The sequence below is a fragment of the Caretta caretta genome, chromosome 11 (assembly GCF_965140235.1).
Source record: "Caretta caretta isolate rCarCar2 chromosome 11, rCarCar1.hap1, whole genome shotgun sequence".
NCBI lineage: Eukaryota > Metazoa > Chordata > Testudines > Cheloniidae > Caretta > Caretta caretta.
In genome coordinates this window covers 41,320,045-41,347,800 of record NC_134216.1, presented here as the reverse complement: position 1 = coordinate 41,347,800, position 27,756 = coordinate 41,320,045, and the positions used below count along the sequence as shown (strand labels likewise).

General features: G+C 43.2%; 1 protein-coding gene and 1 long non-coding RNA gene across 6 annotated transcripts in view; one reads left to right on the top strand and one right to left on the bottom strand.

Moving 5' to 3' along the window:
• The window catches only part of RAPGEF4 (Rap guanine nucleotide exchange factor 4), a 226,435-nt gene extending 220,652 nt beyond the window's left edge, over positions 1–5,783 (bottom strand). For all 5 annotated transcript variants that reach the window (XM_048869498.2, XM_048869500.2, XM_048869499.2 and 2 more), the window contains exon 1: positions 5,645–5,783. In XM_048869498.2, the coding sequence (XP_048725455.1) occupies positions 5,645–5,709 (65 nt within the window). In that variant the 5' untranslated portion in view covers positions 5,710–5,783. The remainder of the gene's footprint in view (positions 1–5,644) is intronic.
• Positions 5,784–6,658: 875 nt separating this feature from the next.
• Positions 6,659–27,756, top strand: part of LOC142068453 (uncharacterized) — a 54,529-nt gene continuing 33,431 nt past the window's right edge. The window contains exons 1-2 of the long non-coding RNA XR_012664280.1: positions 6,659–6,681; positions 9,074–9,163. This is a non-coding gene — a long non-coding RNA (uncharacterized LOC142068453). The remainder of the gene's footprint in view (positions 6,682–9,073; positions 9,164–27,756) is intronic.

The window sequence follows — 27,756 nt, the reverse complement described above, 5'->3', positions numbered from 1 at the left end:
AGGCAGTAGTATGGCTGAAAAGGACCTAGAGCTTATAGTGGACCACAAACTGAATACCAGTTAACAATGTAATTCAGTTGCAAAATAGGATAATATTCTGAGGTGTATTAACAAGAATGTCATTACATAAGACACAGGAGGTAACTGTCCTGCTCTAGTTGGCACTGGTGAGGCCTCAGCGGAGTACGATGTCCAGTTCCGGGCACCACACTTTTGAAAAGATGTGGACAAATTAAAGAATCCAGAGGAGGGCAATAAAAATGATAAAAGGTTTAAAAATACCTGACCTATGAGGAAAGATTGAAAAAACTGAGTAGGTTTAATCCTGAAAAAAGAAGCTGTGAGGGGACCCAATAAAAGTCTTCAAATATGTTAAGGGCTGTAAAAAAGGATGATAATCAATTGTTCTCTATAGCTACTGAAGGTAAGACAAGAAGTAATCGGCTTAATCTGAAGCAAGGGAGATAAACGCTTTCTAACCATCAAGGTGGTAAGTACTGGAATAGGTTACCACGGGAGGTTGTGGAATCCCCACCATTGGAGGTTTTTAAGAACAGGTGGAACAAACACCTGTCAGGGAAGGTCTAGGTTTACTTTGTCCAGCCTTACTGCAGGGGGATGGACGTGAAAACTTCTCGTGGTTCCTTTCAATCCTACATATCTGTGATTCTATGGTCTGTTGACATGAGACCTGTGCAACTCCACTGAAGTTAATGCATTACACTGCCGCTGGAGTGAGGAAGTTGAGAATCAGGGCCAGTATTTTTAAATGAATAGTCTGACATTTATCGAGTAATTTAAATGTAATAGTTTATGAAGTACAAATTTCAAGTTTGACTAAACCTGAGAGCCTGAATTTTATTTCAATGCGTGAAGAATAAACATGGGTAGGGAATGGCAGTTTCTAAGAAATACACATTTTGGGCAGTAGATTTTCAATTTATATCAGCTATTTTGTATGTTTCCTATTGGCAGCTAGGCTGGTACTTTATTTTGTCCCTGTTGCTCATTTAGAATAATTTAGCAATAGGTGTTTGGCAGTTGAACAGCTTAGGTTAAAACTGCTTTTTGAAGTAATTGTTTGAGAAGCGCACTTTCTATAGCTCGTGGAGATGGCAAAAGCCTGATTGCTCAGGGACATGGGTTTTCTTCCTGTCTCTGCCACTGACTTACTGTGTGAACTTGAAAAAACAGTTAACCTTTCTCTGGAATCCCCATTCTTGGAGATTTTTAAGAACATGTTGAACAAACACATGTCAAGGAAGGTCTAGGAATACTTGGTATTGCTCAGTGTGGGGGACGGGGATGGAGTAGATTACCCCTTGAGATCCCTTCCTGCCCTGCATTCCTATGATTAAAAAAATAATGTCATCTAGAATAGTGAAAAATAGTGAAAAAATATTGAAAAACAGAATAGTGAAAACTCACTGATGAAAGATCATTGATGACCACTTTGTTTTTGAGGACACAATTCTCAGTTCTCCTTAAATAAGGCTCCTTAACTAGATTTGATTAAAACTTTTTCAATTAAAATTTGTTGAAAAATGTGGTTTAATCAAAACTGACATTTGTCACTATTTTTCATTTTCAAGGAAAGTATTTGGGATTTTTTTTAAAAAAGCAACAATACGAAAAATGAAACATTTCACAGTTTTTGGATTTTATTTTTACAGTCCAAAAAATAATTTATTAATGTAAATAAAGTTCATTTTCCAGCCAGCTCTACCCTTTATACTGCTCTGACAATGCCAACATGTTTGCCAGGGCAGCGTAAAACAAACCTTACTATAAAAGACAATCAGGCCTTGGGTATCAAGGACAAAGGGAAAGGTGAGAGCAATAGCAAATGAGATGAGAAAGCTGTTATGTGGATTTTTGCTTGGAATACAAGACTTCAATGGTCAAAACCTAACAATATGCAAGAAGCAACACAGACAACTGCAGATGCATCCAGTGTAGACAGGTTTCCAGATGTCTCCAGAAAAGAAAAACCCTGGTGTTGCAGGAGAGGACACCACACATCATTTGCTAGTGCACTCGTGTGCCATGAAAAGATCCATCAGGCACATAATGCTTCTGTACTCACTTTGCCTATGTAGGTGTGTAAGGAAGGGAAGGCAGAAAGGAAGATAAGTACAGAATTAACTGTAATCCTGTATATGTAAAAATGGAAGCTGGTGTAACTGAAAGTCCTAACCTTGTGATTACAGAAAACAAACCTTCTTGAGTTTACTTGAAGCACCTTGCTACTCCTGCCTTTGGCATGCATATTTTCAAGCAGAGCACCTTATAAAATGCAAAGAGGCTACAACATTACAGTATGCCCATATTAATATTAATTATCATAGTTGTAAAATGGCCTTAGGGGACAGACAGGAAAAGCTGTTTTTATTTATCATTGTCAGAAGACGGACTATGAAATGGGAAACTAGAAAACACTGGGCGAAACATTGTGATGTTGCTTCCAAGGAATTATTATAAATATAAAACTGGACTAGAAACTTAAATACACAGAAAGCAAGAGTGCTTCCTTACAGTCATATATATTTTTTAAAAGAAATAAAACATGGTTGTCATAACCCACCTGATCTATCCATACTATTGCTTAAGTACAAGCCAATCAAGTTCTTACTTCCTTGAGGCAATGATACATTGCCCAGGATGGCAATCAGTGAGATCATTCTTCTTTCTGCTACCTTCTTTCTATCACCATGTATTCCCCTTTCAAAATCCCAGTTCTCCACTTTAGTTTGTCTGCACAATCACTATCAGTGCTACTCCTGTTTGCATTTATCACGAAGGGTATAAAGAGCTGGCTAGGTCCCAAACATACATATAATGAGCCAGACGGGAAATCCTGAATCAAATTTTTGGCCTGATCTTACAGTGCAGTCTTAGTCTAACTCTTAGTGAAATAAATGAAAATGTTGCCTGATTAAGGACTGCAAGATCAGTGTTCCACATGTGGTATTTTATTCTTGTTAGATCTAAATAATGGAGACCTAAAGTCTAACAGGGTAACAAAAGATACAAAAAGTACCTATGTACAATATGCCCTCAAAACACCCATTCATATCTAAATAATTCATAAACAGCTTAGCCAAGATCATTACATTCTTGACACACCAGGATAGCAAAGTTACATGATTTGCTCTGTGATCTGCTCCTGCAGTCAAACATACCAGTCAGCTAAGGCACTGCAGGTTATATCGAACACACAGGAAAGCACAGAATTATAATGACAGAGCTGAAATCTTTGGGTTATCTAATTGTTGTGAGCATTGTACATCATTAAAAAGGGTGGTTTCAGAGTAACAGCCGTGTTAGTCTGTATTCGCAAAAAGAAAAGGAGTACTTGTGGCACCTTAGAGACTAACCAATTTATCTGAGCATAAGCTTTCGTGAGCTACAGCTCACTTCATCGGATGCATACTGTGGAAAGTTTAGAAGATCTTATTATATACACACAAAGCATGAAAAAATAATGAAAAAATACCTGAATCAAATTAAAACCCACAGAGGAATAAAAGCTGTATTCTGGTTTTGTGAAATGATGGAATTCTATAAAAGACACTCAGCCTGCCCTGAACACATACTGTATATTCATTTAAAATTAAAGGTTTGAAAAAAAATGTCAGTCTCGAACTCTCTCACGACACACGTTGGGGTAAAAGAAATCACAAGAACTGCTCATAGGTTGAATACATAAAACACATTTGAACAGATTTAGCAACCTTTTATTGAGATATATGCAGATAAGACATATGGAAAAATGCTAAGAGAGTGAGCCTGCTTTTGCTCCCATAGAAGTCAATGGCAAGACTCCCACTGACTTCAGTGAAAACAGGATCAGGCTCCTTAAAAGACAAATTATTTCAGAACGCAACAAGAATGTGGGTTCACCTCTTCTTGAGGATCTATTCTGTCCAGGAACAATGAAAAATTCTTAACACAACAGGATTTTGTGACTTTTTTTTGTCCCTCTGACTGTCATCTTTTCCCTGTGCTTTGTTCTTATGACATTAACATATAATGTCTTATTCCTAAGTGCTGATGTTTAGCCTCTGTGTTCAGTAATGTCATCAACAAGGCAATGCAGTAAAACATCAGTAATCCTAGCCCACATGCCCCTATGAAGTAATATACTTGTCACTATAGAGGTTCTTCACTTGCTAAAAATATGCTCTCATTTTAGCTTTTTATTAGTTCTAGTTTGCCAAATACCTCAAGGAGGAACATGAAGATTTTAGACACATTATTTTGTTTGAGATGTTTTGCTACCTCTATTTAAAGTTCCATTCTTCTTTTTTTTAAAATTGGGTTTGATAATCTGATTACATTCAGTTTTAAATTACCCTGGCTCCTTCTGTCACTCTACATGTTAAACTATAAGTACTAACTGTTTAGTGTTTACTACTAGGCCTACAGTCTGATCCAACAGAAAATTATCCTGTCAGTGTTTTGGGAACAATTACAGTCCATTGATATGCTCTTTAAAGAGACTGCAGAGAAAACTTGTATTTATACAAGTTTCTACAAGCCAAGGGTCCTTCATCTGTGTCTAGGGTGGTGAGGATCTTCTTCTTTTTTCAGCCTGGTGAATGGGGTAGCAGAATGGAGGTCTCCTTTTCTCCCCCCCTCCCCCCCCATGGATGATGGAAGGGAGATCTGTGGGGAGATAAGGATGATCTTGATAGGATTCCTTCATGCAAACCTTCATCCACATGTGGAACAGGGCCTGTGAACACAACAAACCTAATGGGTGGGTTTCACCTGCCCTAGGCATTCAGAAGGCAAGTAAAAAGAAAAGGAGTACTTGTGGCACCTTAGAGACTAACCAATTTATTTGAGCATGAGCTTTCGTGAGCTACAGCTCACTTCACGAAAGCTCATGCTCAAATAAATTGGTTAGTCTCTAAGGTGCCACAAGTACTCCTTTTCTTTTTGCGAATACAGACTAACACGGCTGTTCCTCTGAAAGAAGGCAAGTAGTTGGGGTTGACTTTTAGACCATTACAGTCTATTAACTGAAAGCTTCACAAGAAGGTTTATGCTGTAATCCCAATATGCAGTCATTCAAAGCATCCACTGGAGCTATTAACCGAGAGTGCACCAACCCTTATGTTATTTAGGATCAGAGAAGTTAGAGCTAGAAAAGACCTAGACCACAGTCCCACTCCCCATCAATGCGGGGTTTAACCTCTCCCATAATGCCCACACTAGGTTTTTATCATCAGCGCTGGAGGTATGCTCGTGTGCAGCTTACTGATTCCTCTGTCTCCTGCACCTCTCGGCAACCCATGCAACGCCAGCAGCAGCCCTAGACCAACAACCACTGGAACCCGGGAGGGGGGACTCTGATACATTTCACCTCCACCACGTGCAATATTTCCTAGGCACCAGAATCCCACGGCAACGAGACCCGCTGGGCTCTTACAATGGCACTAAACCCCCTCTCCCGCCGGTGCATATACCAACCCTTCCTATGGGCATTTTCCCAGCCCCCGAACGGCCCCACGGCTCCCCCCAGGCACGCCGCCTACGACCTGCACGCCGCCCGTGTAAGCCGGGCTTATCAGGGGAGCTGAGGCCGCAGGCACAGCGGGGCCCCCTCGCACGCCCGCTCCCGGGAAGATGCTGGTACCTTTTATCCAGGCAAGCGATCCACTCGCTGGAGGAGGACGAATGGGAAGCGTGAGCAGCGACCATGTTTGCCCGGCTCTCTGCGTACCCAGGCGGCGGCGGCGGCGGCTCTGCCCCCTCCCCTGCTCCCTGCCTCCCCCGCCCCCGCGCCTGCGGCTGCTGCCTCTCCCCGCGCTGAGCAATGGGCTCTCCCAGCCGCAGGCTCCGGCTGCCTCCGCGTGGCCAGAGCCACCTGGCCCCGCGCCCCGGCTGCCCGCGGCTCAGGTGCTGGCTCTGAGCAGGGCGGGCCCTCGGCTCACGGCAGAGCGGAGCTGGCGGGGAGCCCGCAGCCGGGAAAGACACAGCTGGGGGGGCGGGCACCTTGCGTGAGAAAAACTCAGGGGAAGGGACCGAGCCACCCTATAGCGCCGGCATCCGCGTCATCGGGCCAGGCGCTGCAGGGCTGTGTGGGGCCTCAGCCCCCCACGCTCCAGTCCCAGCAACAGAGGAGCTGGACCGAGGGGCTTGAAGTGGTTTCCGTCAGGTGGCATCTCCATCACTGGAGAGTTTTTAAGAGCAGATTAGACAGACACCTGTCAGGGACCGTCTGGATAATACTTAGTCCTGCCATGAGCGCAGGGGACTGGAGTAGCTGCCCTCTCAAGCTCCCTGCCAGTCCTATGTGGCTATGATCTACCGGGTTTACAGTTTGGGTGAATCCTCCCCCTGCCCCAAATCAGGGGAAAGCAAGTCAATTAACCTTGGCCAGTCCACCTAGAGAGCCCAATGCTGGGAGAGGTGCCATAGACATCTCCAACTCATAAAAGCCAGTTATGTAACAATAAAATTGGCTTTCATGGGGTTGGGGAGGTGCATACATAAATACAAGGTAAAGCATTTGCTATTGTTTTAGTCAGGAGAAACAGCAGTTTCTGAGCAGAGAAATACTCTCTTTGGTGTGAGGCAGAAAGTTAAAGGCGAGAAGCTTTTCATTTTTTCTCCCAGACAGAAAAGTAATGGAGTGTTGCTCTTCATTTCAGAGCCTTCTGTCCAGTGGAGGTGAGGCTCTCTGCTAGGATGTCATTGACTGTCAGAAAGAAGGTCCCGAACCTCCAGGGGCAAAGCAGGGCCTGCAACAAACTGCTCCAGGAGATGCAGAGGGACTTTGCTAGCAGATCATAATAGCTCTTGGAAGTGCAGAAGGAGATGCTGGAACAGGACTGACAGAAGCAGTTGCAATTGAGAGAATGTTGGAGAGGGATGAGAGAATGGTAGCCAAATACATTGCCCATGACCTAAGTTCCCTCTAATCTGCGCAGCCGCACAGCAGCCTATCAAGGGCCTCTCCTGCAGCCCTGGCCCTGCCGCAGGCAGGGGAGAGGTACCCCTCCCCCTCAGCCCAGGGACTGCTGCAGCGAGAGAGGGCTGGGGGCAGTCCTCTCCCCCGCTGCAGCCCTAGGGCAGCCTGCACCCCAAACACCTCTCATCCCCGACCCCAACCCAGAGCCTGTATCCCCAGCTGGAGCTCACACCCCTTATGCCCCAACCCTCCCATACTCCAAACCCCTCAGCCCCACCCTCACCACACATCACCTCCATATTGGTGCACGTAACAAAATTCATTCTGCACATGCATGGGAAAAAATAGAGGGAGCATTGCAACCATGCCATGAGGGAGCATGACTGACAACTGCAGCAGGAAGAGCAATCAACAGTTCACATATTCATGTGCACCTTGGGAAGTGGTTTAGAAAATGGGCACGTGTGTGCCATCAATGGCACCAGTACAGTTTGTGAAGCCCATTCACTCAAAGACTGCCATTATTTCAGAGATATTAGCAACCTTCAGAGCCACAACTGTCTTGCAAACCTCCATCACCACACCACAGACAGCTGAGTCAGCTGAAATACAGAATGTCCTGCCACATCTGGCACACCTGAGAGCTCTGTGCTTGACAGGTCTGTGAGAGGTGTGACACTTAGCAGCCCTAGCCTTGGTTTAATGAGAGCAATTGCAAGTTTCTCCTGCCTAGGAGTATGGCCTAGGAGGAAAATGTATAGCTAACTGCCTCATTAGTATGCAGACCAGAGGTCACTATTTTTCTACGATGTAAACTGGTAAAAGAGGGGACCCAAAGGGGTGTTTGAGGCTTACTACCATTTACTGCTGAGGATTATGCCTAGTGCTCAACCTTACTTGCATCCACACATACTTTCTACTAGAGTTTTTGCAAAGTCACATTCAGGAAAATGGGAAGGATTAGACTTTATTAAAATGGCTGCTGATGTTGATATCTTTCCTTAGAAACAGATTAAGTCTTTTCATCATTTATGAAATTTCCTAACATTGTCACCAATTTTGTTTCTCTCCCTGGAATGGGAGGGGAATACGATTTACTATCATCAGATTCATGAGACTTGACTCCATAGCCAAAGAGTTGGGACAGCAGCTGCTTCTAAAGGAGTCTGCTGCTGGGAAATGGACATTTGTCAACCTGAGTATCTGAAGGATGAAATGCCTTTTTAACCAGCCGCAGTTTACAAAGGACAACAGTGCCACTTAAAAGCCTTCGACAGTGAAGACCAGAAATAAGGCCAGTCTGCAAATTTTCCAGTAACAGCAAGACCTCAGAGACCCTAAAATGCAGACACGCCCAACCCCCCCCTCCACCCCCTCCCGCTCCCCAGTTGTTTTTTGTGTTACTTGGATGTATGCTGAACATGTCAAATTTCAAACTTCCACCGTTCTTCACTATATCTCCGTTTTTAAAGAACATTATCTGAGTTTTTCAAAACAGCTAGCTAGCTATTCACCCTTGACTAATTCAAACATGGGTAACAGGAGCTTGCTCAAATGTTCCAGAAAAAGTCATCTTCAGCCAGAGACCAGACTTGAAGAATTTGATCCAAAAAGGTGAATTTGTTAGCTGGAGCGTGTCACCGAGATGGCTGCCACTGCACCCCAGCTCCAAACATGCGCTGCCACACCCAGTCCCAGTCAAGAAGGTTTATTCTTTTATGACAACGGTTAAAACAACCACCAAAATGCAGCCCTAAGTCAGCACCTGGCCCACTGGCTTCAGAACCACCCCCTCCCAGGGGTCTCTGATACTCCAGCTCCTGGCAGCTTCCTAGCCTCAGCCATCTCTGCTCCCTCCTTACAGCAGCAGCCTCAGGTGTAAGGATTTTATTGCTGGAGGCCTATCTCATCAGAAGATCTCGGGGAGCCTTCTAGTTAATTGCTGCTGAGTCCCCCTGTTAAGCCCATCTATCAGAGCTGGATTCCCGTAAAACAACACACACACCAAATGTAAAGATAAACAACACTTTATTTAACTAAAGGAAGAGGAAGGAAGGAGAGGGGAATGGATTAACAATACTGGAGATTTGGGTTGACACTTGCACTCACACATACACTCAATGGTACCAAGATGTTCTTCTACCTTTGCAGACATCCACGATAAAGATTGCAGGATCTGGACAACCGAAGCCAGCGATGGACTGACGGACACAGACCGTGAATGGCAGATGGAATGGACAGGTATGTATCCCTGTCTTAACTGCCACCCTAACCCACTTTGCGTCGTCTGTGCATGTGAGATTGATCTAACTAATCGGACTAAGTCTGTGTATACAAGTCTGCTTTCCCCAAATAAAAGAATAAACAAACCCAAACTAATTAGTAAGTAGCTATTGCAGGCCAATAGCTATGCCAAGATGGTATCACACCACGAGAGAGAGCTGGACACTCGAAACTCTGACAACTCGAAAGCTCCAGAGACCAAGAGCCCCAGGCTCCTCCCCTCACACACTTTTATAGGGAGCTGTTGTCAGGCAAACCTAGTTTCCCACCTTTGTGATTTCCCACCTTTTCTTCGTACCAAGGAACACAAACCTGACACAAAATGGAGGTCACCTTGTCCTCTTACCAAAACAAAATGGCCTTTTGATTCACAGAACTTATCTTAACTTTATACATATATTTCAGTAATTTGGCAGAAGTAAACAGGGTTTAAAACCAAAATTAACAGGGTTGCTTCCCTGGAGCCCCTCTTGTTCTAGGGACTCACCACAGGAGTTAGTGCCACTCTTATGTGGCCTTTGCAACTCAGGGTTCAGCTTGTCTGAGTTCTTCCTCCCCAGGACTCAGCTAGCCTCAGTCCTCCCTCTCAGCTACCTACTCACAGCCTTTATAGACCCAGGTGTAGCTCAGCCCTCTTTAATTAGCTGGATTGGGCTCGCCTACTATAGGCCAGGGCGCTGGGCTCAGTCTATCCACAGAGACCAGCTAACCTGTGACAGATCTTGAAAAATATGATTTATTAAAATGTATGTATAGGGTGTCCATTACTACAGTAGCAGTACAAAAGTCATTATGGAAATGTATTTGCAACATTAATTACAGCAGTAACTACCATACCACTGTTATAATATTGTGATAAAACTGGTAACAGCAAGGCTCGCCGTGCTTTGTATTATAGTTTTAGGTGCTATCAATGTCCTGCTCCACCAATGAAAATAAATACAATTACTGTCATGATAAATAATGAATTAGTGGTTCCAGGGCCAATAATCTGTCAATTTGCTTTAGTCTAACCTCTGCAATGCCATCTCACTTCATGGCAAACTCACTCAAAAATCCTCAGCTCCGGCCATCTGTGCTCAACGCAGGACCCAAGAAAAAACAAACGTGGCTGTGAACCATCGTTACACTCCCCTGCTTCCTATGTTCTGCCTCAGGCTATTCTAACTTAAGACAGTTACATGGACTCCAAAGGTGCTGAGATCATTAGAGCACAGCAGAACTCCTTCACTCTGACATGCCCCAGACCATACACAGGGGACTGAGAGATGGAGTCAGGTAGGACTGGCTCCACCAAGTATAAGTCATTCAAGGATTCCCTTTACTCTAGGAGAATCCACAGCTAGTCACTTAGGCTAACTTTGTCAGCTTTGTGCTGCCAGAATGAAGTGAAGTAATTAGTGTAGGCCAGGATCTGGTCCTCAGTCTGGTTCCTCAGACTCCAGCTCAAATAATGATTCATGCTGACACATCATAGACTTAAAGGCCAGAAGGGACCATCATGATAATCTAGTCCAGGGATCTCAAACTCAAATCACCACGAGGGTCACATGAGGACTAGTACATTGGCCCAAGGGTTGCACCACTGACACCTTTTCATATAAAGATACAAAAGCTTCCCCTTCTGCCCCCGTCCCCGTCCCCACTCCACCCCTTCCATGAGGCCCCACCCCTGCCCCACCTCTTCCCACCCCTTCCCCAAAGTCCCTGCCCCAACTCTGCTCCCTCCCTGCCCCTATTCCAACCCCTTCCCCAAATCCCTGTCCCTGCCCCGCCTCTTCTCCGCCTCCTCCCCTGAGGCTCCCCACTCCTCCCCCTCCCTCCTGGAAAGCACCAAGCGCCACCAAACAGCTGTTTGGTGGTGGGAAGCGCCTGGAGGTAAGCAGAGGAGCAGGGACGCGGCATGCTGGTGGGGGAGGAGGGGCGGCGGGGGAGGGGAGCTTAGTGGCCACAGGAAATAACTCAGGGCAGGCGGGGTGGGGGGCAGGGAGCTTGGCGGTTGGCATCAAATAACTCCGCCGGCCACATGCAGCCCGCAGGCCGCGTGTTTGAGACCCCTGATCTAGTCTGACCTGCACATTTCAGGCCACAGAACCTCACCCACCCACTCCTATAATAGACCCCTAACCACTTGCTGACTTATGAAGTCCTCAAATCATGATTTAAAGACTTCAAGTTACAGAGAATCAACCATTTACAGTAGTTTAAACCTGCAAGTGACTCATGCCCCATGCTGCAGAGGAAGGCAAAGCCCAGGTTCTCTGCCAGTATGACCCAGGGGGAAATTCCTTCCTGACCCCAAATACTAAACTGGTCATTTTCAGTTCCCATGCAGCACATGGTCCTGCTGTGTATCCAACATGGCAGGAGAATACGTTTTAGAGTATGGTTAAACTGATGGTACTCCAAAAGATTCCTTGGGGGGAAAAGTTAAGAATGAATCTGGCAGGTTCAAAATTATGAGACAAGTTTAGCACCAACCCATGCTGGATTCAGCACAGCTAAGGTCCCAACCTAAAACTTTAAAAGCCTGACGGTCTCATCAGTGGCATATATAACTACCATTGACTTCAAAGGGATAAACAGGACCCAGCATGATAAAGACAGAAGCAAGAATAGGAGCGCTATTGGGATTTGCATGCTGCAATGGGTGCAGAACACCTGATGATGTGTGACATACAAAAGCAACTTGATCTACATCTTAATAATCCTATCATATAAATCTTATAAGCAACATATTGGTTTTGTCCCTCATTCCATCTCAAACACTGATAAATTACAGGAAGGTTACAGCCTTATCAAAGACAAAATAGATTATTTGTATAGCATATCAATGAGAAAACATACAGGAGCCTGCAGATTTCCCCATTACCAAGCAGTCATAAATGCAAAAATGTTACATGGGGAAGGATGGCATAGTGTATCTCTCATTAGCTATTTAAACCAAAATTATGACGTCTTGGCCCCAGTGAAATCATTGGGCACTTTTATATGGACTTCAGTGGGACCTGGAACATTCCTGAAGCTGAAGGACCTAAACAGAATTTTATTGTGGTTGTAATTTTATATACGCCCAGGTTGTACAGCTTTCCCGAGCAGTGGAGGACTTCATGTTCATATAGGTCTTATGCTATGTATCGTTCTGTACTAGTTTTAACTGTCCTAATTTGATGTTGCCCTTTCTAATGAAAATGAATTAAAAACTCCGGGGGTTTTGCTCATACAAAATTAGTGTGGCCAATCACAACAGAAGGCTATGTTTAGCTAATATTCCTTAATGCCAAAATCACCTCTCAGATATTTAGCATCTGATTAAAATCAAGTTTGTGATGTCATTCCTCAGTAACAAAAACTGTTGTCAGAACCACCTTTTGCATTATTATTTGGCAGAAGGAACTTTAACAGGATATTTCACAGATGTTCTTGCCAGAAGTTTTGGATGCCCAATATCAAAGCCTTTCTGTAAAGTATCATTTTGAACAGACGGTTATCTGATTTCCACACATGAACCAAACCCATATCCTGGGTTATAAAAGGATTTAGAGAAACCATATTAAGGTAAGCAATGATCATCTACTAATAATGTTCATATTCACACATTGACAACATGGGGGAATGCATGAGTGTTAGTATTTTTTATTTCAAAATTTGTTGGGGTTTTTTTTGTTTGAATTTTTTTAACTCCTCAAAACAGCTTTATAGAATAGGGGAGGAAAACGCAAGTGGGTTTGAGTTTTCTCAGGTTATTTCATACCCTGGATGATGGAACTATGATAGAAAAGGCTAGTTGTCCTATTTTTTGGCCCCTTTAAAATGGAGAAGAAGAAAAGAGAGCCCATGAAAACAAAAAGTTACATAATATTTAGTTTCATGATTAATAATCCGTAGTTACATACCACATGGGATGTTATGAATATTAAACAGTTGGAGAACAGTGCTTTAGAGATGAAAGACACTACATAAATATGACTATTTTGTTATTAGGATCTACACAACTGTCAACACATTTGGGTTTATTTAGGTTTAGGCAGAAATTCAAATGCACAGCCCTACATAACATGTAGAAGGACAGCAGGAAAACCATTTACAACATTAAATATTTAAGTGTTAAAAGCACTGAATTTGTACTGTTATTACTTTTACCTTTCAGTTATCATGTGCTAAAAGTCACTATTTGTAACATCACACAACTATTATAGAAATCAATCTTGAAACTAAGAACAATGGGAATATCATATCATTTAGCTTTGGATCCATGGCTAAAGTCTCTTGGTTAATTGATGGTACCAGTTCCTATAAGGAAAGAAAAAGCTCTCTGCTGCACTGAAATAATCTGCAAGCTAAACCTCTTTGGATAAGGGGGGTTCTATATTTTAAATGAAGCAGAAGATTAAAGTAGAAAATGTTTATGTGAAGATTTTATTATATAATATATATGCTTATTTTCAGTCACACTCCTAATTTTTTATTCTACTATCACATTTTGCCAGGGGTGAAAGTAAGTTAGAGGACTTACCGGTACGCCGGAGTCCTGAGCAGGGGCGTGGCCTCAACCGGAAGAGGTGTGGCCTTAAATCCCAGGGCCCTTTAAATCTTGATTTAAAGGGCCAGGGCTCCAGCTGCAGTAGTGGCGGCTGGAAGCCCGGGGCCCTTTAAATACGCTCGAGCTACCAGCTGCAGAGGTGGCTGGGAGCCCTGGGACTCGGTGGTGATTTAAAGGGCCCAGGGCTCCAGCTGCTGATACCGCAGCAGAGCCCTGGGCCCTTTAAATCACTGAGGAGCCCTGGGGGCTCCCAGCTGCCACTGCTACCCCGGGGCTCTGGGCTCTGGCAGAGCTTTAAAGGGCCTGGGGCTCCACTGTGGTAGCAGCTGCCGGAGCCCCGAGCCCTTTAAATCCACGCCTGAGCCCTGCTGCCCGAGCCCTGGGGTAGCGGTGGCTGGGCTCCATCGGGAATTTAATGGGCCCCGGGTCTCCAGCCGCCGCTACCGCCCCAGCCCTTTAAATGCCCATCGGAGCCCCACCACCGCTACCCCAGGGCTTCGGCAGCAGGGCTCCGGCGGAGATTTAAAGGGCTGGGGCAGTAGCGGTGGCTGGAGCTCCGGGGCTCTTTAAATCCCTGCCAGAACCCCCCACTCCTACCCCAGGGCTCGGGCAGCAGGGCTCAAGTGGGGATTTAAAGGGCTTGGGGCTCCAGCCGCCGCTACTGTCGCGGCCCTTTAAATCCCCTCCGGAGCCCCGCCACCGCTACCCCAGGGCTTGGGCAGCAGGGCTCAGGCTGGGATTTAAAGGGCCCCAGGGGGGGCAGCAGCAGCTGGAGCTCCGGGGCTCTTTAAATCCCTGCCGCAGCCCCGCCGCCGCTACCCCAGGGCTTTAAATTGCCCTCTTGGAAAGCCGGTCCTAGTACAGCGCACCGGCTCTTACCGGTACGCCATACCGGGGCGTGCCGGCTTACTTTCACCTCTTCATTTTGCACAGATGGTTCCTAATTATTTTCAGATCTCCATGACTTAGCACATATAAGATGAGTTGTCAAGGTTCCTTCCCCACTCTGAACTCTAGAGTACAGATGTGGGGACCTGCACGAAAACCTCCTAAGCTTACTTTTACCAGCTTAGGTTAAAACTTCCCCAAGGTACAAACTATTTTACTTTTAGCCCTTGGACTTTCGCTGCCACCACCAAACGTCTAACCAGGTTTATTTTATTAGGAAAGAGCCCGTTTGGAAACGTTTTTCCCCCCAAAATCCTCACCAAAACCTTGCACCCCCTTTCCTGGGGAAGGTTTGATAAAAATCCTCACCAATTTGCACAGGTGACCACAGACCCAAACCCTTGGATCTTAAGAACAATGAAAAAAGCATTCAGTTTCTTAAAAGAAGAATTTTAATAGAAGAAAAAGGAAAAAAGAATCACCTCTGTAAAATCAGGATGGTAAATACCTTACAGGGTAATGAGATTCAAAACATAGAGAATCCCTCTAGGCAAAACCTTAAGTTACAAAAAGACACAAAAACAGGAATATCCATTCCATTCAGCACAGCTTATTTTCTCTGCCATTTAAAGAAATCATAATCTAATGCATATCTAGCTAGATTACGTACTAAATTCTAAGACTCCATTCCTGTTCTGTCCCCAGCAAAAGCATCACACAGACAGGCCCAGACCCTTTGTTTCTCCCCGCCTCCAACTTTGAAAGTATCTTGTCTCCTCATTGGTCATTGTGGTCAGGTGCCAGCGAGGTTATCCTAGCTTCTTAACCGTTTACAGGTGAAAGGGTTTTTCCTCTGGCCAGGAGGGATTTTATAGGTGTTTACCCTTCCCTTTATATTTATGACATGAGTACACATAAAGGTGCATGATAATTAGATCCAGGATTAGATAGGTTTGTGCTTAATAACTTTCAAATGGACGGTAAGTTATATACAGATGAACTCCAGGACTCATCTATTCTAGCTACAATAGTGGATAAAGACTTAACATAAACAGATACATAAAATAGAATACAACCAGTCAATCTTTGTTTACTCTTCTTTTTTTAATGTAAAGGTTGCAGTGTCTGGCCCTTTATACATGGCAGGTAATCACCAATGCTATCATGTTATTTATTAGTAATTAAGAACAAAACACATTAGCAGGATAACTCTAGATACCAACTATTAGTATTTGGTTTGCATAAGATAATCATGAAACTTGTCTTTCAATTCTGAAAGAACAGAGATTCACACTAAACACCTGCAGTGTCTTTACCCTTTGACAATGGATACTATCAGGAGTGCTATATAGGTTAGTAAAGTGTATTTTTATATGTGTATATTCCCAAATAAAGAAAATCCTTTTAGGATTACCATTAAGGTTGCTAAAAGAGTGCAAATTAAGACAAGATATTAAACCACATCTTTATAAAACAAAAAAACATCACAACCAAAACCCTGCAAACATTAAGAATTATGGAAATAACCTAAGTTGACAAAAATAAATTCTCACATCAACCTTGACATGCAGTTCACAACAAAACAGACCAACAAACAGAAAAATTCTCACTGAAACATATAGCCCAAATTCACAGCTGCAGCTAAGGACAGTAAAGGGCAACCCAGGGACAGAGGAGTGCGCGGGAAGGTGCCAGGAAGACTTTTCTCATCTTTGTGCACTCCTGACCAGAACTCAGCAGTATGTTGGTCACTTCCCCAAGCACAACTTAGAACTGCCTGAATGCCAGTTGACTCATACATTCACCATTACAAACTGGCTCCTATAACAGAAATCCACTTAATCACACTAATTTGGTTATTTCTTGAATGCAATAGCTTTATGAAGAATGCTATGACCAAGTATGCAGACTAAACTATACATCTGCCAACATGGGAATTTAAAGATGTCTAGTGCTGAGAAAACAAGAGGATGAAAAAAATTGGGCATTGAAACAATGTTGAAACAAACATGTTGAAAAGTGCTAATTTTTATTAATTAATATGTAAAAGTGCTGTCCTAGAGTTATGAAATTTTCTGGAAAAAGTTTCCCCCTAATGCAGTGGTTCTCAAACTTTTGTACTGGTGACCCCTTTCAGACAGCAAGCCTCTGAGTGTGACCCCGCCTCCCCCATACATTAAAAACACTTTTTTACATATTTAACACCAACATAAATGCTGTAGGTAAAGCGGGGATTAGGGTGAGGCTGACAGCTCACAACCCCCCACGTAATAACCTCACGACCCTCTGAGGGGTCCTGACCCCGAGTTTGAGAACCCGTGCCCTAATGTATGTTATGTACAGAACAAGTCATTCACTCAGATTTAAGGTTAAAGATATGGTAGGTGGGTGTCACAATAAGGATTACAAAACAGTGGAGCCCTTAATACAACTTTGACTAAGGAGACACTACCATGCTTCCATAACTTTATGTTTGCAGTGTTGTGGCTATGTTCATCCCAGGATATGAGAGACAAGCTAGGTGAAATAATATCTTTTATTGGACCAACTTCTGTTGGTGGAAGGGACAAGCTTTTGTGCTACGTACAGCTCTTCCTCAGGTTGGGGAAGGAAATCAGAGTATCTGACAGCTTATCTACTCTAGAAACGCTACAGTGCTACACTACCTATCCCTACAAGAGGGTTCTCCTGGTAATTCACCTCTCTGAGAGGCGGTAGCTAGGTCAATGGAAGAATTCTTCTGTTGACCTAGGGCTGTCTACATAGAGATTTAGGTGAACAATGTAACTGTTTTGACCTAACTTTTTAGTGTAGCCCAGGACTGAGCTAAATACAAGTTGGGACAGATTGTTAAATATATTAATTTAAGTTGAAGTAGCCAATTAGACAGTTTTACATAAAGAGTTTATACCTGCTGTAGGTGAGCATTTAAAATGAAGTAGGCAATTAAGGGCTGGTCTACACTGAAAATTTTCATCAGCATAGCTACATCTGTCAGGTGTTTGAAAAATCCACACCCCCAGGACATAGCTATGCCAACTTAACCTAACTTCCATCTTCCTATCTACTGTTTTTTGGGGAAGTGGATTAATTTACTACAGTGATAGGAGCACCCCTCCCATTGCTGTCATGAGTGTCTTCTATGAGTGAAGCACCACACCAGTGCATTAAGTACCCTCCATTGCTTGGGTCCCATTGTAGTGAGGCAGACCTTTATTATGTTCAAGAATGGGAGTCCATGGGGATTATATACCTCCATGACAGGTCCTATTGTTCACTATGCCTCCTCTTAGCTATTGGGTCACTAACAGATATTATACAGTATGAGATGGTTAAAAAGCAAGAAATGTCTATTTCGTTATCTTTACAATATTGTTTTCAAACTTAATTCAAATTGTTTTCATCCTCAAATACATTTTATTAAGTTAAGAAATATATTTGATTTTAATCTTAATAAAATGGGGCCTTCTTCACTGTAAATAAGTTTGATGTAAGTGTAGTATTCCCCCACTCTGCCAGCAGTAAGCTCAGGAATTCAAGAACATTTGGTCTGCAATTCTATTTTCAAACAACATACTGATATATAAGCATTTTAAAAACAAATGCACTGATCTTCACTTCAAGATTCTTCTACTTATTTACATTTCTGTATTGTTAAAAAGATATGTGTGGTGCAGACCCCCACCTGGCTGCAATCACACCTCCCTATGATGATTTATATGTAACCATATTCTCTCCGGTCATGAAAAACTCATTGCAGGAAGGAGATATGTGGAGAATTTTATTTAGGGGACCATTTAGAGCACCCAACAGAAACTCTCAGGAGATGTGCAGAGAGGATGGGGTTCTCAGACTTGTGAGAAAGCAGGGTTCCCACTCTACAGATCGTTAGACATCTTTATGGTCTTTTAGGTCCTGAGTATTACTCTCTGCTCAGCTGTATTCTCCATATCTCTGCTGCTCCTAGATAGTTAATGTTGCTCACTTCTGTCCCTCAGCTCCCTCATCTGTAAAATGGATAATAATTCACATATCTTAGTCAGATGCTGTAATAATTAGTGTTTTCAAACCACTCTGAAGATTAAAAGTCCTAAGTATTTTATATACAATGATGATCTTATGTGCTGCACTACTTTAAAAACCCCCACAACTTTCAATTTCCAATTAGCAAATTCCATTTTAAGAGCCCCTCTAGAAGACATATGACTAAGTGTCCAATCCTGTGAAGTGCTTGTGATACTCCCCACAGGTTACTCAGAACCATAAGTCACTGTGTTACTCTTCTCCCTTAGCAAGAGAGCTTTGCTGACACTTGCTCTGTGTCAGATCCCTGCCGCACAGTCTGTCCACCTCACCAACAAACGCCTCAAGATTGCCGGTCCAAACTTTGCCTTGCTGGTTACCTACAGCGCACTCCAGTTTGAGTTCCCCAGAGACATTTCTCTGCAGTATCCAGTCCCTGTCACCGGACAGTCACAGAAATTAAGTGTGCTGCCTCTAAAGAGACAGCACTTCACTTTAATACGCTGCACTGAGGTGGTTTTGTAAAAAAAAAAAAAAGGATACGTTTATTAATAGAGAACAGAGATTTAAGTAAAAAGAAAAGAAAAAAGCTCACTTATGCTTATGCTCAAATAAATTGGTTAGTCTCTAAGGTGCCACAAGTCCTCCTTTTCTTTTTGCGGATACAGACTAACACGGCTGCTACTCTGAAACCAGAGATTTAAGTGATATTAAGAAGGAGAAAACAAGACAGGTGTGGTTACAAAAAAAACAGCACACACTTTCCAGTGACTAAAATTTAATTTTAGCAAGTTACATTATTTACCTAAGGAGGTTTTTAAACTTAAGTCAAGTTATCGGCAAGTCCATTCATTCAGGTAGGAGAGTCCCTTTCCACAGAAATTAGGCCCCTGAATGGTGGATAGCTAAAATGTCCTTTTACTCCCTTTATATTATCCAAAGTCCATTGCCTTTGCTTCCAGAGCCAGGAAGACTTCCCAGGGGCACAGTCTGTGTCCCGCTGTTTCCTCCCCTGCTTGTTAGCTTAATTGCTTTGTTTACCTTATATGTAAATGTACTTTCATTGTCTTCTGCCAGTAATCAAGCCCATTAGACAGGGAAATCCACATTCCTTTGTCTAGGGTGGGCTTGATTTATGCACTGCCTCCAAAACACATTTTAAGAACATATTTCCCGCACACATATATAGTTATTTATACACAACCCATACACACATCACACAATGATATTCATGACCAGTATTTCACCAGTTTACATGTAATATGTTACAAGATACCTTTTGTATCCATATCATGACAACAGTGTTTTGCAGGGTAGTGTCAGGCCTGATATGAGTTACAGTATAGAGAGCCTCTTCCTGTGGGCATTGAGGGGCTGTTGATCATAGTGCCGATTGCCTTTAACTTTTGCTAAATCCAATCCTGAAGTTCTTCTATAGTAGCAGCTTCAGGCAAAACTTGCACTGAACTGATTTGAATGTGACCCTTCACACATTCTAAGGGACTATTCAAGGTGAAGAGCTTAAATTTAGAACTTTGCTAGACACTACAAATCATGGTCTTCATAAAGACATTGGATTTATGGCATATTACAATAATCTGTAACCCACTAACCTTCTTTTTTATCCTATGACTACAGGGGTGTTAATGGGACACTTCACCTTGAATGGTCCCTTAGAATATGTGCTAACTACTTATTCCAAACTGTCTGTTTGATCTTGTATTTAGCTCTGACACTCAGGGCTTGTCTACACTTGGCACTTTACAGCACTGCAACGTTCTTGCTCAGGGGTGTGAAAAAACACCTCCCTGAGCACTGCAAGTTTCAGTGCTGTAGAACGCCAGTGTGGACAGTGCACCAGCCGCGCTCCCAGCGCCGGTAGCTATTCCCCTCACGGAGGTGGGTTTTTTATAGTGCTGGGAGAGTTCTCTCCCAGTGCTGGTGCCGCAAATACATAGCCATGTTAAAGCGCTGCCGTGGCCTCAGAGTACCTGAGAAGAGCTCTGTGTAGCTCAAAAGCTGGTCTCTCTCAGCAAGAGAAGTTAGTCCAATAAAAGACATTACCTCACCCACCTTGTCTCCGTATGTGACAAAGGGCACAGCCACACTGGAGAGTTTACAGCGGTGCAGTTGCACTGATGCAGCTGCACCATTGTAAGCTCTCTAACGTAGCTGTTCTAAGCCGACAGGAGAGAGCTCTCCCACTGGCTTACCCCCGCGAGCTCTCCCACGAACATAGCGCTGTCCACACTGGCACTTATGTTGGTGTAACTTATGTTCTCGGGGGGGTGATTTATTCAACCCCCTGACTGACATAAGTTATACTGCAGCAAGTGCTAGTGTAGACATAGCCAAAATAAGTCTCAGGTCACCCCAAGTGACACATCCCCACAACTCGTATCTGTCGTGAACTATCTAAGGGCTTGGCTACACTTGCAGATGTAGAGCGCTGGGAGGTAAACCAGCCTTCGGAGACCGCAGCAGGGAAAACGCTGCCGTGTGTTTACACTGTCAGATGCAAGCGCACTGGCGTGGCCACGTTAGCAGCTCTTGCAACGCCACAGAGAGCAGTGCATTGTGGTAGCTATCCCAGGGTGCAAGTGGCTGCAGCGTGCTTTTCAAATGTGGGGGGGAGGGGGTTGAGTGTGACAGGGAGTGTGTTGTGTGTATGTGGGGGGAGAAACAGCATGTTTTGGGGGGCAGAGACTGTGTCAGCATGCTGTCTTGTAAGTTCAGACAGCAGCAGACCCCTCTCCCCCTGCCTCTCTCTCTCTCACATACACTCACAGCAGCATTCCACAGTAATGGTTGGCTTTGTCCAGAGCAGATGAGCATGCCGGCTGTCAGAAAGGGAGTTTTGAAAGGGCATATCCGCATTCCTACAGCTGAGTTCAAAACAATGACAGGAGTGGCCACTTAACTTCAGGGGATTATGGGACGTTTCCGGAGGCCAATCACAGCGCAGTAATGCAACACGTCATCCACACTGACACCCAAGCATTTCAGCCCGGGCGCAGCAAGCTTTATGCTTCTCGTGGAGGTGAATTACGAGGAGCGCTCCAGCTGCAGAGTCCAGGCACTCTACGTGCCTTGCCAGTGTGGACACCTCAGTAGTTAAGGCGCCCGGGGCTGATTTAATGTGCTCTAACTTGCAAGTGGAGCCAAGCCCTGAGACATGGAACTCCCTTACTTGAAACTTTCTTTGTGAAAAATGGTGGCCCATGTCACCAGCCCTTCTCCTTCAACCTCCAAGACACATATACACCCTTTAGCAGGGCTAATATGAGCTAGCAAAACAGGGATGTTTCAGAGTGTGAAGCTGTGGATCCTGCATTTGCAGATAGAGGGACTTGGTGTGTGTTGTGTTTGTTCCCTGTTTGTATTTTTCTTTATGAGGGTTGTGTGGCTGGGCTATGTGCCCCTGAACTGGCCAGTGAGACAGATCTGTTTATGCCTCAGTGAAGGCCTTTGAACAGAACCAGTGTTTCAAATCTCTGAGTGCTTGTTCCCTCTCTGTTTGTGAGGGTAGGAACTGAGCACTGAGGCTTAGTCAGTTGCCAGGTGAACAGGACTGGCAAACTGGATGAGTTTCAGTGGGGGTTTACAGAGGGAGGATGATTTCTGTTTTAGGTATGTCGCTATACCAAATAGCGGATATGGATGGTGACAGAAAAACTGCTGTGACCTACCTTAGATGTGCTATGTTTTCCTTTCTTCTGGAAGACGGAAGGAATTTCTACAAGTTGGTGGACATACTTGAGGAGAAGTTATGTGGTTTGAAAGCATAAGTTGCAACCTTGTGCAGCTGATCGCCATATTTGGAGTCGGGAAGGAATTTTCCTCCAGGACAGATTGGAAGAGGCCCTGGAGGTTTTTCGCCTTCCTCTGTAGCATAGGGCATGGGTCACTTGCTGGAGGATTCTCTGCTCCTTGAAGTCTTTAAACCACGATTTGAGGACTTCAATAGCTCAGACATAGGGGAGAGGTTTTTTACAGGAGTGGGTGGGTGAGATTCTCTGGCCTGCGTTGTGCAGGAGGTCGGATTAGATGATCATAATGGTCCCTTCTGACCTTAGTATCTATGAATCTGAGAAAATTAATACTTCTTGGACAAAGCAGACTGCAAAGAGTTACAAAGGAATTTCACAAAACTGGGTGACTGGGTAACAAAATGACAGATGAAACTCAATGTTGATAAATGCAAAGTAATGCACATTGGGATAATCCCAACTATACATACAAAATGATAAGGTCTAAATTAGCTGTTACCACTCAGGAAAGATTTTGGAGTCATCATTTTGGAGTTCTCTGAAAACGTCCGCTCAGTGTGCAGCAGCAGTCAAAAAAGCTAACAATGTTAACAAACCTGTAAGAAAAGGATAGATAATAAGACAGAAAATATCATAATTCCTCTATATGAATCCATTGTACACCCACATCTTGAATATTGCATGCAGATCTGGTCACACCATCTCAAAAAGGATATATTGGAATTGGAAAATATAGGGAGAAGGACAACAAAAATGATTAGGGGTATGAAACAGCTTCTGTTATGAGGGGAGATTAAAAATACTTAGATTTTTCAGCTTGGAAAAGAGACTACTAAGGGAGATATGATAGAGTTCTATAAAATCTTGACTGGTGTGGAGAAAGTGAATAAGGAAATGTTATTTACTCCTTCACAAAACACAAGAACTAGAGGGTCACTCAATTAAATTAATAGGCAGCAGATTTAAAACAAACAAAAGGAAGTACTTCTTCACATAATGCACAGTCAACCTGTGGAACTTTTTGCCAGGGGATGTTGTGAAGACCAAAACCATAACAGGGTTAAAAAAAGACGTAGATAAATTCATGGAGGATAGGTCAATCAATGGCTATTAGCAAGGATGGGCAAGGATGTAACCCCATGCTCTGAGCGTCCCTAGCCTCTGTTTGCCATAAGTTGGGAGTGGATGACAGGGGATGGATCATTTGATTACCTCTTCTGTTCATTCCCTCTGAAGCACCTGTCATTGGCCACTGTTGAAAGACAGGATACTGGGCAAGATGGACCACTGATCTGACCCACGAGGGCCATTCTTATGTTCTTAGCCAGATACGGAAATCATTATCACAGACACCTCCAGGGGAAAGATCGGCAATAAGAGAATTGGAGAAAGTAGAAACCAAAGAAGTGGACAGGCAATTGTGACCAATAGAGGAAAGAGAGCCAGGAGACATTTAACTCAACAAAAAGTATCAAAACATTTTCAAGTACTCATTAAGTCAGCTATGGAAGAATCTGTCTCTGGAGGAATGGAACAGAAAGCTGCAGGCAACATACCTGATGTGTGTTCTTTCAGTATGAAATAAGCAGCAGTTAAGAGAGGTTCTTCAGTCATCCAAAGAACGCAGACAATCATCGCTAGTGGTTTCCTATTAAGAAGAGTGGACAGAGAATTCAGTAAGGGACACAATGACAATAGGATGGCGTGCTGTATCCCTGAGTTGTAACCACAGGATTAGATAGGATTATGAAGTTGTCTGGCAAGTCTGCACTGACAGTGATACACATTGGAACCAATGACAGAGTATCACATGTGTTATACCAATAAAATAAAAACCAGCAGGATCTTATTAAAGGGAAAAAGGCAAAATACCACATTTATTGTGAATACAGAAAGAATCCTAGTAAGCAGTTAGTTATAGCTATAACATTCCATTCAATCTCATATTTATTCACACATTCATTCATACACACACACATACACACACACACACACACAGGTTCTGCAAGGTTGTTATCATAGTTACCAGCCTTAGAGTTGCTCATGCCAAGCCACTGGCCAGGTGGCCTGGACATGAGGAGGGAGCAGGGCCTTGTCAGATGCTCATCTGACGCTCCTGGAAGGTGGTTTGCAGAATCAGACCCCAAAGTTCTCACTTTTTAGAGTCTATTTTTATAGGAATTTCTTCCTATGCCAGTCTATGGGAATTGCTTCATCATGCTGTTGCTGAATCAATCAGCAGATAGCACATTCCTGACGGCTCCAAGATGTTATCTTGTTCTTTGGTTCTCCCATTCTTGAGGCTGTTGGGTGGATTCCAGTCTGCCCTCCGGGGGTCCTCTGGTTATTTCCACTTGACGCCTTCTTCAGCCGATGGACACTGGATTCTTAGGCTGGCACCTCCCTGATCATTCAGTTATTATCCACACCAAGCATCCATCCACATACATCCTCTATCTCTATTTTAATCACAATTGTTAATACAACAAAAGGGCGGGGAGTCTCTGGGTGCTGTTTCTGTTGTTAGAGTATTGCTTTGAGTCTCTCTCTCTGTGAATTGCTTTGAGAACAAACTCTGTCTTAGAATGTACTAACACAATTAGCAGCTTGCAAGTTTCACACATAGAGGGAGAGAAACAGTACCAAAAACCAAGAGACCTCTTAATTAGTAATACCCTGGAATTTAAACTATGGGGAATCAAACTCATTTGTGATTTTAATACAGAACTTCTTTAATATGATCCAACACATGGAATACACAGATTATAGAATACCTCAGGCATCTTGGAATGGAGTGGAAGAAAAGGAAAGTTCACATGGTCTTATAGATCCTACAGGTCTGATGAGTGAGGGAAGGAAGAAAATACTGGAGGTGAACTGTTGGCTGCACGATTGGTTTGAAACTGAAGGTTTTGGTTTTGTGGAACCTTGGTCCACATTCCCTTGGGAGAGGTGAGTGTACAAATGTATGGGCCTGCATGTCACAGGTAGGGGGCTGACCTTCTTGGCTGGAGACTACCTGGAGCAGCAAGGAGGACATTAATCTACCAGTGCAAGGGGAGGGTGCTAAAACTCAAATTTAAGATGTCATGAGCAAATTGAACTGATGTGGCAAAAAACACAAAGAAGAATTTTTCAATTGCTTATATACCAATGCTGTCTAGCTAACAAGAAAGAAGTATTAGAAATCCTCGTTCCTGCAGTATGGGTTACTTGCTGGTTTTAACTATAGTAAATGGTGGATTCTGTGTAACTTGAACTCTTTAAATCAAGATTTGCGGACCTCAGTACCGCAGGCAGAGGTTATGGGCCTATTGCAGGAGTAGGTTGGTGAGGTTCTGTGGCCTATGATGTGCAGGAAGTCACACTAGGTGATCATTCTGGCCTTAAAGTCTTTGAGAAAACGCGTTTTTATATAATTAGCATTACAGAAATCTGGCTGAACAATTCACATGATTGGTTATAACCTGTTTAGGAAGAATAGAATGGGTAAAAGAGATGTGTGTTCGGGGGGGGCGGGGTAGCACTCTAATTTAAAAACACCATTACTTGTTTTAGAATAATTCAGAACCACAGGGTCTTGAATGTACATGGATCAATGTGCTAATTAATAAAGCCTAGGATGGGGTCTGTTACAGGCCACTAAATCAAACCTGAGTACAAGATGAGTTACTCCTTACAGACAGGTGCTTAATGTGTTGACAGAAATGGTGCTGTTATGGGGGAGTTCAATTTAGGAGACATGCTGGAGGTCTCAGGCAACCACTAATAAAACATCATTCCAGTTATTAGTAGTTATAAGTAATTAGTAATTTACATTTGTAACAATCACATTAATTTGATGAAGTGTCTAGAAATTTAATCTTATACTGATATTCTTAAAATAATGTTGGCCTTTGGAAACCACAAATAAGGAACTAGAGTAAGGAACCAATTTTAGTCTCTTGCTAGATGTTTTATTTCCCTCAGAGCCTGCTGGGGGCACCAACACATCCTTAAAAACAAATAGTGAAACTGGAGAAATAAAAAAAAATAAATAAAACTAGAGAAACAACCACCACCATTTACATTTGATAAATCAATACACTGTACACACTAGAATTAAAAATAAATTTTACACTAATATTTACAGGCTTCTTTTTATAATCAAACATTCTTCACAATCAAACACTTACAAGCTTGTGCACACAAATCATTTACGTTATGGTCAAACTGAATGATTAAGGAGTGAGCTGTTTTTAGCATAGACAGCCCTGAGGGAAAAGTGTTCTAGCCAAAAAGAACAAAGGTGAGCTGCTAGATAAATACTAAGAAATGCCATAGCTGAGGGCTTTGTTCTGGCTGCCAGATGGCATTTATTGGTAGCAAACAGACTGTAGAGTGCTGTTGTGCAACACAAGCCGCCCTGTAGTAAAACAGCACCCATCAGGTGCTACCTGCTTGTACAAGCAATGAGAGGAATCTGAATGAATTAAAAACGATAGTGATAAGACACCACAAAAGCAATGATGCAATAAACACCGATTTTGCTGCACAGAGATGTCCACATAGAATTCCTATTAGTGATAGAGGAAGTTGTGAACCGAACTCTTCAGAAACTTTCACTTATTTTCAGTTGTCTCTTATTTTCCTGATGTGAGAGTCTTTCCATTTCAAGGTCTCTCTTGTCCCCTGATTAATAAAATTCATGCTTGACAATAGCTTTTAAATTGTCTCAAAATGTCTGTCTTTCCAATGGATTCTTTCATAGTTTAAAGAAGGAAGACAGGGATAAAGTGGACTAGGCAGACTAGAGAAGTCTAGGAGAGAAAGCAAATGAGGTGCAGGCAAAAAAAAGAGGGTGAAAGAGGGAGCAATAGACTGGAAAGAAATGGCTGGAACAGACTGCAGAAATTAACTGAATCCTAATATGTACAGTATCTGAATTTCTCAAGGACAAGGCAGACGTGACTGTAATTTAACAAAATTATCATACTGATCAAGAAAAAAAAAAGCATTATTTTCTTGGCCAAAACAGAGAATGGTTATTGTCACACTGTCTGGAGTGCCTCACAACCGTGAGTGTCTACCTCAGGGCAGACTGTCAAAAACAGGGCTGACACGGTGTGCTCTATAATTAGATTTCACCAAGCCAGTAACAAATGTGAACTCCTGGATCACAATATCAATCTTACCATGGAATCGTAATGTACCATGGTAATGTTTCTCTCCTGACTGGGTTTTAAAGTTTATGGGGAAATACATAAATGTTATCTAATAACATGGGATACGGATATTATAAGTGAGATTAATGTATGCAGCAAATACAAGCATTTCACAGAGTCTAA